General features: G+C 46.3%; 1 protein-coding gene across 3 annotated transcripts in view; it reads left to right on the forward strand.

Moving 5' to 3' along the window:
• Positions 1-334: 334 nt before the first annotated feature.
• The window catches only part of PLXNC1 (plexin C1), a 97,606-nt gene continuing 84,009 nt past the window's right edge, over positions 335-13,931 (forward strand). Inside the window, exon 1 of one of the 3 annotated variants that reach the window (XM_053255788.1) lies at positions 335-1,654. In XM_053255788.1, coding sequence (XP_053111763.1) covers positions 425-1,654 — 1,230 coding nt within the window. In that variant the 5' untranslated portion in view covers positions 335-424. The remainder of the gene's footprint in view (positions 1,655-13,931) is intronic. The other 2 variants (XR_008308547.1, XM_053255787.1) reach the window with 2 other exon arrangements.

Below are 13,931 nucleotides of genomic sequence, written 5' to 3' on the forward strand. Positions count from 1 at the left end.
CCCCTTCGGTGCCGGTCTGGACTTCTCCAGACCGTGCACATCACTAATGCAGAGGCAAGAAGCTTGCAGCACAATCCCGCCCCCTGTTGGGGGTGGGGTGGGAATCTGGCAGAGGCAGTACTAGCTCCTGCTCTCGTGCTCCCCCTCATGCTGGAAGGTAAGATTTGGACCTGTTGAAACACATGAGCAAACAAGTGGCAGCTGCTCTCCCCACCTTGCTCTCTGGACAGCGGGGTAGGGAGGATTGGGCGGGGTCAGCAGGGCGGGCCCCGAGTCCCCACCTGGAACTGGACCTGGGTCCCGTGCATAGCCCCATAACATTCCCTAATAATTTTCCCTCCTGTGACGCTCTGAAGCGCAAAGCCCGCCTCAAAAGCCCACCTCGCCGTTTGGGGGCCAGGAAGAAGCGCCGGGCAGGCTATTGATGAGCACGTGCGTCTTCGTAGACTCACGCGCTCCCAGGCCCACCAGCGAGGGGAAGGGGAAGGAGGCCGCTCCTCCCAGGCGGGGAGGGCGGGGGGAAGCTTGCATAAGTCAGCCAAGCGGACCAACAGCCATCCCATGTAGGCGGGAAAAGGAACTTCTGTGGCAGACGGAGAGAGGCCCCCCCTGCCCTCAACATATCCATGGGGCGCTTGTTGCCGTGCGGCTCGCAGAGGCGCAGCCGGGCAGCTCCAAAGCTTTAGGCAGGTGGAGTGTGGGGCTGCCAGGCGCGGCTGGTTGGCTGCGAAGGATGAAGGAAGAGGCGGGCGGCGGCCGCTGCTGGCTGCTGCTGGCCTTGGTCGCGGCGGGGGTCGTGTGCCAGCAGCAAGAATTTAACAGGAGCATCGACAACCTGGCCGTGATCCTGAGGCGCGTGTGGGTGGCCACCGGCAACTGCCTCTACGAACTGGAGCCCTCGCTAGAGGGGCCCCTCCCGAGCCCCTCTTGCCAGGAGTCCCCCGGCACTGTCAACAAGCTCCTGCTGCCCTTCGGCGAAGGGGACGACCGCCTACTCACCTGTTGGACCTTGCCGAACGGCGACTGCTACCAGCACCGCCTCAGAAGCAGTAACGAGACCGTGGAGTGGGGGCACCGCTTCGGGTCCGAATTGGTGAGCTGCTGGGAGCGGGGCTCAGCAGCCGGAAAAATATACAAAGCCGACTCGAATTGGTATCTGATCGTGGCCACCACTACCCCCCTGCATATACTCCAACCCGGTTGCGTCCCGAGGACCGAGGTGATGTATATTAAGGAAGAAACAAAGGAAGTGGCGGAAAGTCGGCTGCTGAAGGTACACGCAAATAACTCCTTATACTTCGTGGATATCTATCAGTGGGGACGGCATTTCTTTTTTCCTTACTACCACACCAACAACAGCATGGACCCCTTGATGGTTATCACCACGCAAGACTTGAAGAGGCACCACCTCCAGGGGCACGGCTACGGCCAAACAGCCTTGCGATGCGCCCGCGGCACCAAAATCCTCTCCTCCAGCTGGATCGAGCTGTCCAAGCAGCGCGTTTTCTGGGTAGGGATTTTCGGCTCGGCTCAGGCTGGGAGCACTCCGTCTTCTACGGCCCTTTGCATCTTCGACCTGACGCAGGTGCTGAGCAGCGCCCAAGGCTGCACCTTTAAGGACTTTGCGGAATTAGTTCCGTCTCATTCCCCATGTGTGAGTAGTTTTGTTCGTTTATATAAGTTAAGTTGTGCCCAGGGGCCTAGTGAGACTCCCAGAGGTCCAGGGACAAAAACTGTATAGGGGGTCCCCCTCTATCATGCGTGCAAAGTGCATGCACACCACAAGCCACGCCCCCTGCACCTGACATCAAACACAAGGAACGGGGCAACAAACATCTCTCCCCGCCGCTGCCACCATCCTTGCACCGCCACCCCTGCCTTTGCACGGCCATTGCTTCTTATCTTTGCTCATGTGATGGTGGCAGGTGCTGTGGTTGGTCTGGGCCTCTCCTCTCCGGCCAGCCTCTTTCTCTGGCCATGAACTGCGCCCATGTGCAGTTCCAACTATTGACATTGCATGCCTGTGACATCACAGGTGTGCGACTTCCATAGTTGGAACTGTGCACGTGTGCCGTTTGGCCAGCTGGTAAGAGAGTGGCCTGCCGACTGGCTGGAAAAGAAAGGCCCAGCCACAACACCTGCTGCCACACAGGGGCAAAGATAAGTGGCGGCGTGGCAAGGGCGGCGGCAGGGGAGGAGCGGTCCAGTCTGCTTGGGGGCCCCCAGTCAAGTCAGTGTGGACTCCTGGTGAGCACAGAGCCATGTGGTTTTCCTTGGTAGAATACAGGAGAGGTATACCATTGCCATCTCCCACGCAGATGATGCTTTTCAGCATCTTCCTATATCTATATCACTGCTGTCCGATATAGGTGTTTCCCATAGTTTGGGAGACATACCAGCAGGGATTTGAACCATCAACCTCTTGCTCCCTAGGCAAGTTACTTCCCCGCTGCACCATTAGGTGGCTTGTAGGAGTTGTCATGCATGGTCTGGCCATCTAGCCCAGTACTGTCTTTGCCAGTGGTGATCCAGCTGCTTACAATAGATCACTGGTGCAGCTCAGTCCTTTATATGCTTACTAGGAAGTAAGTCATGTTCACTATAGTGGAGCTTACACCTAAGTAAGGGTGCATTACATTACAACTTTAATATGGTAAAATATGTTGCAGTCTAATTTCAGGCTTGAAACTATTAAGTCACTATTTCCAAAGTACAAAGGCAGAACTGAAGCTGAGAGGCACAAGTTCAATTCTTGTGTTATGTTCAGCATGCATGCAATCTGTATGCATGGATACAGATTGTATTCACACATTATGTTCAATGTATGTACAGTAGTACACTTCCTAGCTTTACTTGTATCTGAGAGAATCTGTACACATGTTCAGTTTTGAAATGAATGCATGGGTAGTCATTCACACAAAAACATGTACTTACTGTCAGTACACAGCTACAGTGACCTGGCAATTTCAAGATTGGGGCATTAAAAATACTTGTCACACCATGTATACTAAGCTTTCATGGATTGCAGTCTGCTTCACTAAATTCATGAAGTAGGCATTATAGAGGAGATACATTTAACAAGAGGTGTTAAATAATAGGAGATGCAAGAGTCTTAATTCTGTGGTAAGCTTTAAAGCAGGGGTGTCAAACTCAAATCTGGTGGTGGGCCAGATTAGGTGGTGGTGGGCTAATTCCGATGCATCTCTGGGGTGGTCACACATAGCCTCTCTTCACCTTCTGTCACCTTGCACCCACCTCATACCACCTTCTGTCTTCCTCCCCACTTTTTTCTCATTCCCTTTCTTCTCCCTTTTCTTGCCCTGCCAATTAAATGTACTGAATGCACTGCTTTTACACTGGAATATGCTCACGGAAAATTAAAATTATTTGGTAGTTTTTGGAAAGAAGTCTGAATATTATACTTCCAGTGACCAGGGAGAATGGGTGGGGTGGGGTGGAGTGGGGAGGGAGGCTTGATAAGAGAAAGGGGGTGGAGAGGCTTGAGGAGGGGGCAAGGGAGAGAAAGGTGATGGGCAGGCTTGATGAGAGAGAGGAAGAGGATGGAAGAGGGGGAGAGAAATACTGGTGTGGGGAAGAAGGAAGCCGCCGGTGCTTTGGCAAGGTGGGAGGTGAGGGGAAAGGAAGGAGCGGCTTCAAGGGGAAAGGAAGCCCCGTCTAGCACAAGGAGCGACACAGTGTGTGTGTGAGTGGCGGGAAGGAAGCCACCAGTTTTGACACTGGGTAGGGTAAGGAAGGAGCTGCACAGCACAGCGTGGGGGATGAAGAAAGGTCGGAGGGCCAGAGGAAGGAGCTGCACAAGCTGGATCCAGCCCACGGGCTGGGGGCTTAACAGCCCTGATTTAGGGCATTATAGGTAAAAACCAGCACCTTGAATTCAGTTGGGAATAAATAGTAACTGATGTCAATCATACTATTGACATACCATCGACACATACTATTATATGTATCCTATAATTAGGTCCCAATTGGGAGCTGGGCTGTTGTAGTCTGTACCAGCAAAGTTTCTGAACTCTCTTCAAAGGCAGTCCCCTATACAGTGGATTGTAAAAGTCAAATCTAGAAGCTACCAGAGTATGCAGAATAGCGGCTCTACATAAAAGGACATGGCTGGCAAACTAGCTGAAGTTGAAAGACCATACACCTGGCCAAGGCAGTCACCTGAATCTAGGAAAACTTCTAGACTGCAAGCCTAGTCCTTAACAGGCAATGGTATCTTATCAAAAACAAGATTATCATCCATATCCAGGTTAATATCAGCACCTCTGTCTTGTCTGGATTGCATTTCAGCATATTCACTTTCATTCAGCTCTTTACTGGCCTCAGTCAGTCACTTGTGTTTCTGTTACACCTGTGCTGGGGGAAAGGAGAAACAAAGTTGGATGTCATCAGCATATTGGTGACATCACATTTGGCCTCTAGAACTGTCTCACTCTGTGGCTCCATGTAAATGTTTAAGAGCCTGGGAGACAAAATGGAACTTCAGAATGCTGTAGAATAATTCTCTTTGAGCCGAGCAGTAATCTCACAACACCACTATTTGGAACTGTTACATAGCAGCATAGGAATCTGCCATATACTGAGTTAGACCATTGGTCCATCTAGCTCAGTATTGTCTACACAGACTGGCAGCGGCTTCTCCAAGGTTGCAGGCAGGAGTCTCTCTCAGCCCTATCTTGGAGATGCCAGGGAGGGAACTTGGAACCTAGATGCTCTTCCCAGAGTGGCTCCATCCCCTGAGGAGAATATCTTACAGTGCTCACACATCAAGTCTCCCATTCAGATGCAACCAGGGTGGACCTTGCTTAGCTAAGGGGACAAGCCATGCTTGCTACCACAAGACCAGCTCTCCTCTTTTTAGGAGGCAGGAGTAGAACAAACCTTTTAGGAGTAGTATAAATCTCCTCCTTTTAGGAGGCAGGAGTAGAACAAATGGAAAACAGTGCCCCCAACTTACACAAGTGGTCTGCAAGAACACCACAGTAGAGAAGGCCACTAAGAGCTCCAGAGAATCAACCAGGTCACTTTCTTCTGTGCATCTCATCATATAGGTCATCTCTTAAGGTGACAAAAGTGGTTTCATCCCAAACCAGAGCCAGAAACTAGTTTGTAAAGGCTCTAGAGAATTTCCTTTATGTTTGTTTATTTATCTATTATCATTTTTATACTGCCTGACATGTACATCTCTAGGTGGTATACAAAAGTTAAAACACAATATAAAACAGAGTAAAAACAGTTAAAATTGTACAATATATAGTAAAAACAGTCTAATAAAACAAATTAAGCAGTTTAAAATTGATTTCAGTTAAAAGCCTGCGAAAACAGGTGCATCTTGAGGGACTTCCTAAAAGCAAACAGAAGGAGATGCTCTTATTTCAGCAGGGAGCATGTTCCAAAGCCCTAGGGCAGCCACAGAGAAGGTCTGGTCCAAGTCGCTACCAACCATAACCGGATCTCTCCAGAAGTAATAGGCAACAGACGTTCATGACAAAGAAGGCACTCTCTTAAATACATTGAATGCAAGCCATTAAGAGCTTTTTAGGTAACAACCAGCACTTGGTATTTTGCCTGGGAACATATCGGCAGCCAGTGCATTTCTTTTAAAATCTGTGTTATATGGTCCCTTCAGGATATCCCAGAGACCAGTCTGGCTGCCACGTTCTATACCAATTGTAGTTTCCGTACTATGTACAAAGGCAGCCCCATGTAGAGTGCATTACAGTAGTCAAGCCTAGAGATTACCAGCATATGCACTAGGGATGTGCCCGAAACGTTTCAGAGGCCATTGTAAAGGCCTCCGAAACGTTTCGGCGCTGGGGCGGGATTCGGTGCTTCGGCACCGGCGGGGGTAGGTCTTTAAGGGCGGGGGAGAGTGTACTCACCCCCCCCGCGTTTCCCCCGCCGGCACTCTTCAAAGTCCAAGCCCCTCGGGGCGGCAGCGTTCCTCCCTGCCACCCCGTTCCCCCTGTCGGCCAGAAGTGGCTGAAAGTTGCGACTGCCCGTGCGCCCGTCGTGCCCGCACGTGCCCGTCCGTCTGTCGTGCGCACGACGGGCACAGAAGCAGATCTAAACCATCTTTTGGGTCCCGATCCCCCACAGTCAGTACCTCTGTCTTATTTGGATTAAACTTCATAATCCCAAAAGATTAAACTTAATTTAAAATTAAATTAAACTTATCATCCAAAAGTGCCTGGAGCTCTAGGCACCCCTTCTGTCTGAGATGAAGCAGGTGGCAGTCAGGGAGAGGGCTGTTTGGTGGTGGCAACCTGATTATGGATTTTCCAAAGCAGCTCACCTTGTACCTAAACTCCTACCTTTTGGCACTAGGCAAATACTTATTACACCCCCAGGCCCCAATGAAGACAGGACACACTTAGTTGGAGTAAATAAGGGCCACTTTATTATTGTACAGAGGTAACAACACTTGCAACGGGGTCCAGATTAACCAGAGTGTGGGTACTCTCGCGTGGTGGCCCTTCCTAGTGAAGGGCACCCCACACCAGGGCGAAGGGCCGGGTCCTGATTTGGTCAGGCTCCAAGTCCTGACCTCCTCTCCCTGTGGGGCTCCACCCCACCAAGGGGGGTGGTCCAACCCCCCCAACCCAAGCCGTCAAAGCTCTGAGCCGGTGAGTCAAGCCCTGAAAGGCTGTTCCTTGACCCACCCACCCCACCTAACTGGCCCTCCAGCCAAACACCGATCCCTGAATCTACCTACCCAACACCCTCACTCTCCTGCCACAGAAGTGGGGCAAACCTCTGTTTAGCCCTGCTTTCCCCACCCCACTAGTACCTCCTGAAGACCACATTGAAAATTCTGGAGGAACACCTCGTTCCCCTGGTGATGCACTCCATCCCCTTCTGTACAGGGTTGCATCCTGTACTCGTATGTCAGGGTGCTGTGTTACCCTAAGGCAGTGATCACGCACCCAACCGCCTTATTTACTTCCTTATGCACCCTATTGAAGCACAGGGGGCCCCCCTGGCCCCTCCAGCATGTCCTCGGTAGCAGGTTGGACCAGACCAACCACATCTTGGGCCATCGGGCTGCCAGGCCCCGAAAATCCTCGATTGCCAGGGCCCTGCCTTGTAGCAAACCCAAGTTGTTGCCTCCCAGGTGAACGACCAAGATGTGTGGTGCCCCCTTTGCAGCAATGCAGAGAGACTGTTGATAAGGAGGCTGCCGGGTTAGCTCTTTCCCCCGGCCCCCTCTCCTGATTGGCCAGACCCTGGCCACATGAAGGGGGCCAAGATGGCATTGCCGTGCCTGCCTCTCAGGCCAGACGCACAACCCGCCCCCACCCCACCGCTTGGGCGTAGTGGTGGGAAGCGGCATTTATTTTCCAGGCTTTTAAGCATCCATCAAGTTTGATTTTTAATATTGACTTTTCTCTACTGCTTGATATATTGAATTGTTTATTGTGTGTTTAATGTTTTATTCTGTGTTGTAAACGACCCTGGGACTCACTGATTGAAGGGCAGTATAAAAATATAATAAAAATTTGTCATCACTCACTAAACCACCTTGTCCAGGAATAATAACACAGACCTATAGTTCCACAGTATTGTGGATTCAAGACTTGACATTTTAAAGAGACTTGACTGATGAAGATTATGATGGGTGGGGCAGACGGTGAATGGATTCCAGGTCTGCCTTGTAGGAGAGCAACTGGGGTGCACAACTCAAATACCCCAGTGGGCCAGAACCAACCGTGACTTGGTGCATGGGGGCCGAGGTAAATGTTCAGCACACTAATGATTACATTAACATTAATGATTAAATATAAATGAAAGCAATTAATTACTCATTAAAAATTTAATGAAAGCAATTATCAGTTAACCACCACATGAGAGAAGAGGAGACAGATAGCAACTTTCCCCTCTCCCTGCCCCTCATGCACTTTCAAAGCTTAATTTGGAAAGGGGGTTGGGCCTTGCCCCTCGGCCCACTAGGGCCGAGGGGCAAGGTAGCATTTTGTACCTCACCTCAGGCACCACAAAACTTTGGGCCAACCTCTGGGGCCAGCAAAAAAGTCCCGATGGGCCAGATATGGCCTTCCAGATATGGCCTTCTAGATATGGCCTTCCAGATATGGCCTTCTAGATGGAGGGAATCAAACCATTACAAATTTGAGTTGGGTTCTGCTCAGTTTCATCACATATTTAGTTATCTGGTTCAGTTCCTGCTCGGACACTAACATTAAAAAAAGTTGTTTGGTAGCTGGGCCCTGGCCTCTTTGAATGGGTTTAGATACATTTCATGCAAAATAATCTCAAACTGGCTGGGCATAACTAAAGCAAGGTCTTGTGACATTACTCAGCATAGCTAGGAATCAGGAACTTGGGCTTGCAATTGCAAACATTATATTGAGACACAATTACTCAACAGTTTGACAGAGGGCTTTTCAAAGCTAGGTTTATGCTCATGTGACAACATACATACACAAAAAGCCAGAAAGTACATTAAGACGTCTCCTTTATTAACTATTAAAATGTAAATGGTTGCAACCACTCTTGAATCAAAACAATTTGCAATTGTGCGTTATCCAAGATCTTGCAAGGGAGAATGCAGTATACTGCTAGTATTCACACTAGCAGGAATTCAGCGTGAAGGCTGAGGGCAGTATGTAATCTTTATTTTTATCCAGCAGTTCTCAGTTGTACACTAATCCTGAAGGCATTACATAGAAATAAGCCCCACTGAAATCTGAGATTTAGCTCTGTGTAGTTACTCTGATGGGGGCAGGGTCCTCCCACATGCAAGAGATCCAAGGTTTATAAAAGTTATCACCTTGTCACATCACGTCGGCCCCAAGTTCAAGTGACCCCCCCCCCCTGCTGCTTTCTAAATGAGCATGAGCAGGTTTTCACTTGATCTCCTTCCTTTGGATGTCAGCTTCATCTGCTGCAATGTGTAAGCAAACCTTTTTCAGGCCTCGGCCAGCCAAGACTGCACACCCTAAGGCAGGGCTGTGACCATCCCTCCAGCAGTTGTCGGCCTACAGCTCCCATCATCCCTGGCTACTGGCCATTGTGACTGGAGATGGTTGTAGGCCAGCAAGAGATGGAAGGCCACAGTTTGACTCCCCTGTCCTAAGGAATGACAGCAGCAATGCCTGCCTCCAAATTTGTGCCCTTCAGGGTTCATGAGGAAAAGAATACCACTTCCGTGAGAGCCCCTGAATAGATGACAGACTGGCCTCAGTTTCCTACCCTTAAACCAGCAATGCTTTAAGTCAAATTGTATTAAATTAAAGGAGCACTTATTAGGAAAAAACAGTTGCATAAGTGGCCATCCCACATGGTTTGCCGCTTATTCCAAACCATGGTGCCTCTTTGTTCTCTTTGCCATTGCCAAGCGCATCTGTGTGAGTGGGTCTTGGTCCACTTTTGCCCCATACTGTAGTGTATAGTATATATTTCAGCTCTCAGCAGAATGTGATCCAATGAGTCATTAGTCTCTAGCCTTTGAACATGCATGCTTTTGCTGACATAGACAGGCAGGGGGATATCTGAGCGGGTGGCAGAGTTGTACATGTTTCTACCCATACGTTCCTCATGACATCAGTCTGTGGTCTTATTTTATGGCTCTCACCACTCTCTCTGCAGTGAGATGCATTGCAAGACAAAATCTGGTATGTGCCAGATTTCAGATGGCTGAGTGGAACATTGCATACCAACAGGGCGTGGTTGGTATAGGTCTGAGAAGGGTCACAGGATCCTGTTCTTTCTAACAGTTGCACCATTAACAGAAATCCAGTGTGAAGCTTTCCTGGCATAGAGATGCAGGGATGAGAAAAGCTGTTGCTTCTAAATTTCAGTATGTTGCACAACTTTATTAAAGGCACAAATGCTCTGTCAAAAAATTGGTAACCATAGAGTCTAATATTCAGATAGATAGTTACTATAACTTTAATTGGCTTCAACTGACACAAACCAAAGTATTCCTGCTGAAGGTTTTAGGAGTGCAATGAGAAATTCCTGCTGAAGGTTTTAGGAGTGCAATGAGAAATACAGAGAAAACCTATCTGGACAGACTTTAAAAAAGGATAATAAAAATAGAGGATTTCTTTTGCAGAAAGGTGCCACATCATAAATTAATTTCATGAAAAGGGTGGCGATAGGTATGAAAGGCTAATGAGACAATAACAACAAGAAGGGGAATCTTTCAGAGAAGAGGAAATCTGTGTTCCAAAGGAAATCCTTTCATGTGCGTGTTGGAGGGTTGTGAAATATGAAAGAAAAACAATATAACATCAAACTATACATGCATTTTAGAACTAGATCAGATTTGATTGTAGGTATAAAAGAAATGTCTTGGAAGGAGGACTTGGAGTGATGTTACTCTATTTGTTATAGTGAAACAAGTTAAAGTGCTAGCTAAAATTGAAATGCATGCAATGAAGGAGGAAACAGAAGAGGAAGCTTCTGCTTAATGAGAAAAAAGTAGTTGAGAGAGATTCATTTTCATAAATTAAAAACTAATGTTTTAACACTACTAAATTGTTTTCTATAATCCATGTACTCAAAATCAAAACAATTGTTCTCTTTAAAAATAACTGAATTATTTGGGTATATCTACACCATGGACCTAAATTGGTTCAATAATATTTTTTTTCCTCCCTTGGAACTGTTCTACTGCTACTTCAACAAATACTGCTTTTCAAGAAAAGTCCTTAAAGCAGTTTACATAGAAAATGAGCCATACATAAGGTGGTAAATAAAAATTGCCAAAAATAATGGCAAAACAATAAAAGCAATGTCAAAATATCTGTGGGCCTTTGTGAGAACCCAGTCCATCTTGAGAAGCAGCAGCTGATGGAGATGGCAATGGTGATCTTTCACGTTGCTGGTTTCTTTACTTCTCCTTATTTGGCTCACGGGACAGTTGGTGGATTCTGTCAGCCTCAGTGAGGAAAGGAGGGACATGATGCTAAGGCATCTCGTAGGATGCTGTCTCCTAGTCATGTGGGCATCCAATTTGGGGTGTCTTGGAGCTTATTTTGAGGTGCACAGCATCAGCTCTGTATTCTCTGACATAGGATGGTCATCAGCCTGGAAGACTTTAAGCGAAGTTTAGACAAATTCATGAAGGACAAGTTTGTCAGTGGCTTCTAGTGCTGATGGCTGTAGGCTACCTCCATGTTCAGAGGCAGGATGGCTCCAAGTACCAGTTGCAGAGGAGCAGTGCCAGGATGCCTTCCCAAGGCATCTGAGTGGCCACTCTATGAAACAAAGTGCTCGACTAGATAGGCCTTAGGTCTGATCAGAAAGGCTGTTCTTATGTTCTTTTATATATGAATGGGTTAGTACTGGACTGGGCCAGTGTGCTTGTCAGTATCTTGTACAGAAATGAAGCATTGGACCAGACAAGATGCTAAAACCTCTAATAGGGGACTGTTTCCTATTTGTGTGGGTGTATGATCTGGGATGGCTCAAATCCCATGAATGAATATATGGTGTAACAGATTAAAGTCTTTGTCTCAGAGCAGCTCACATCAGGGGGGGAATGCTGAATCATCCCTGGCAAGCTGCCTGGCTGGGCTTCTAATCTATATTTCCAGTAGAATTAAAATGCTGTTGCCACCACCCCTCTTATCAACAGAGCTTGAACCTCCCTGGGCTTGGGTTGGGATTCCAGGGAAAACTCTCTTTATTTTGCTATTGGATAAGTACAAAAACCTTCCACGTGTAGGCCTACGCGTGATGAAAAAACTTATAGCTGCTGAGCACTTGAGGATGCTTTTGCACCAGGTAAATCTCCTTTCTGCCCTCCCTTTTTCTTGAGTTAAAAACCAACTCCGAGAGGCTTGTAAAAAGAAAAGAACAAAATCAGTTTTATTCAGTTACTACAGACTGCTTTTGTCTGAGGTGTATAGGTTTTAAATACACTCAGAAATAATTAGTAGGGTACAAAAATAGGTTGTCTTCTGTTTCAGGTTGCATTTAGGCATGCTTAGAAGTTTATAAAGTCTTTTGCAATGCCTTAGGTGGGTTGAGCATAGGTTAGTGTATTTTATTTTAATTATGTTGCAGGTAAATGATAATAGAACAGTATCAGGAATATGCAAAGCACACACACAAAGAAATATAAGTATCTAACACAAAATCTGTCTAACAAACTGTTCCCTATACTGAATTCTCTTTTCTTTGAAAACTCACCCAACACCTGATGAGAATCAATCTTTTTGCAATCCTGTCTCTCAAGGATCTGCAGAGTTATTTCATGAAAGGAACCTCCATGCTGGCTCCTGCCATGAGGGAGCAAACTCCATGCTCCTACTAAGCCTTTACTCACACACTTCTCCAGCACAGAACTTCCTTTCTTGTTCCCAGAATTCCCAGCAACCACTCTCTAGGTCCCACCCACCTGGTGTACTAATTGGCTGCCCGGGAGTTCACCAGCCTGTCTATCAAGACAAGAGTTAACTTCCTGTTAACTCTTTAGAACAGGGATGTCAAACTGTGGCCCTCCTGCAGATCTTGGCCTACAACTCCCATCATCCTTGGCTACTGGCCATTGTTATTGGAGATGTTGGGTTGTAGGCCAACAACAGCTGGAGGGCCACAGTTTGACACCCCTGCTTTAGAGGGAGGGGAGGCTGATCACTATATATGGTTATTCATATATGTTGCCTGGAGCGTCATGTGTTAATGTGTTCTATGTAAAAATAATGCTATGGCATGGACTTGTGCATCTTGAAGAAGACAGTTTTCTGGTGAGAGGTATATATTTTTTATTATTTATATACCACCCTTCCAAGGTAGCTCAGGGTGGTTTACATTGAAATAAAAAACAATTAAAATCAATTAATAATTAAAATAAAAAATCAGTTAAAAGCAAATTACAATTAAAATCAGTAAACTGCCCAGAGATGCAAGTTTTGGGCAGTATAGAAATATGTTAGATAGATAGTTAACATTAAAACTAGCTATCATTAAAAGCCAGGCTAAAAAGATGGGTCTTTATGGCTCTGCTGAAGGCCATAAGAACAACTAAGACAATCCTCTTATATCAATGGGGAGCATGCTCCACAACCTAGTATGATATTTTATTTATTTATTTATTTATTTATTTAGATTTCTATTCCGCCCTTCTAAAAATGGCTCAGGGTGGTTTACGCAGAGAAATAACAAATAAATAAGACAAATAAAAATGGATCCCTGTCCCCAAAGGGCTCACAATCTAAAAAGAAACATAAGATAGACACCAGCAACAGTCACTGAAGGTACTGTGCTGGGGGTGAACAGGGCCAGTTACTCTCCCCCTGCTATTTCAAGAAAGAGAATCACCACATTAAAAGGTGCCTCTTTGCCAAGTTAGCAGGGGCAGCCCAAAACCTATTTTGGGATTCAGTGAGTTGAAAAATTTATTCCTATTCAGGCTGATCTGCCAGCTCTTTGTTTCTTGTTTTGCGCTTTGGAATATGCTCCCTGCTGAAATAAGAGCCTCCCCATCACTGACAACTTTTAAAAAGTCCTTAAAGACGCATCTATTCACCCAGGCTTTTAATTAAATAGTGTTTTAACAGTTTTAACATAGTTTTAAAAAGTTGTTTTAAAATTTAAATTGTTGTAATGTTCTAACTTCTACTATATCATTTATTTTGTTTTAACTACTGTTTTCAGTTTTCTGTTGTCATTTGTTTTAACTAATGTTTTAACTTTTTGTTTGCTTCTTGCAAACGTGAGGTTTGGGTGGTATAAAAATAAAATAAAATAAATATGGAACTAGGTACCTACTTCAGCATCATGTTTCGGTGGAAATAAAAAGTACCAGCTGAGGCCAAATGTTGCTTATGATAGGATAACATTTTTACTTTCTGAAACCAAGCAGTATTTAATAGACCACATTTCCTTTTCTGTAAGTAGGACACCAAAAACAAACACTGAATCATTTCATCTTCAGATTGTGT

Source organism: Hemicordylus capensis, chromosome 5 (genome assembly GCF_027244095.1).
Source record: "Hemicordylus capensis ecotype Gifberg chromosome 5, rHemCap1.1.pri, whole genome shotgun sequence".
Taxonomy (NCBI): Eukaryota; Metazoa; Chordata; class Lepidosauria; order Squamata; family Cordylidae; genus Hemicordylus; species Hemicordylus capensis.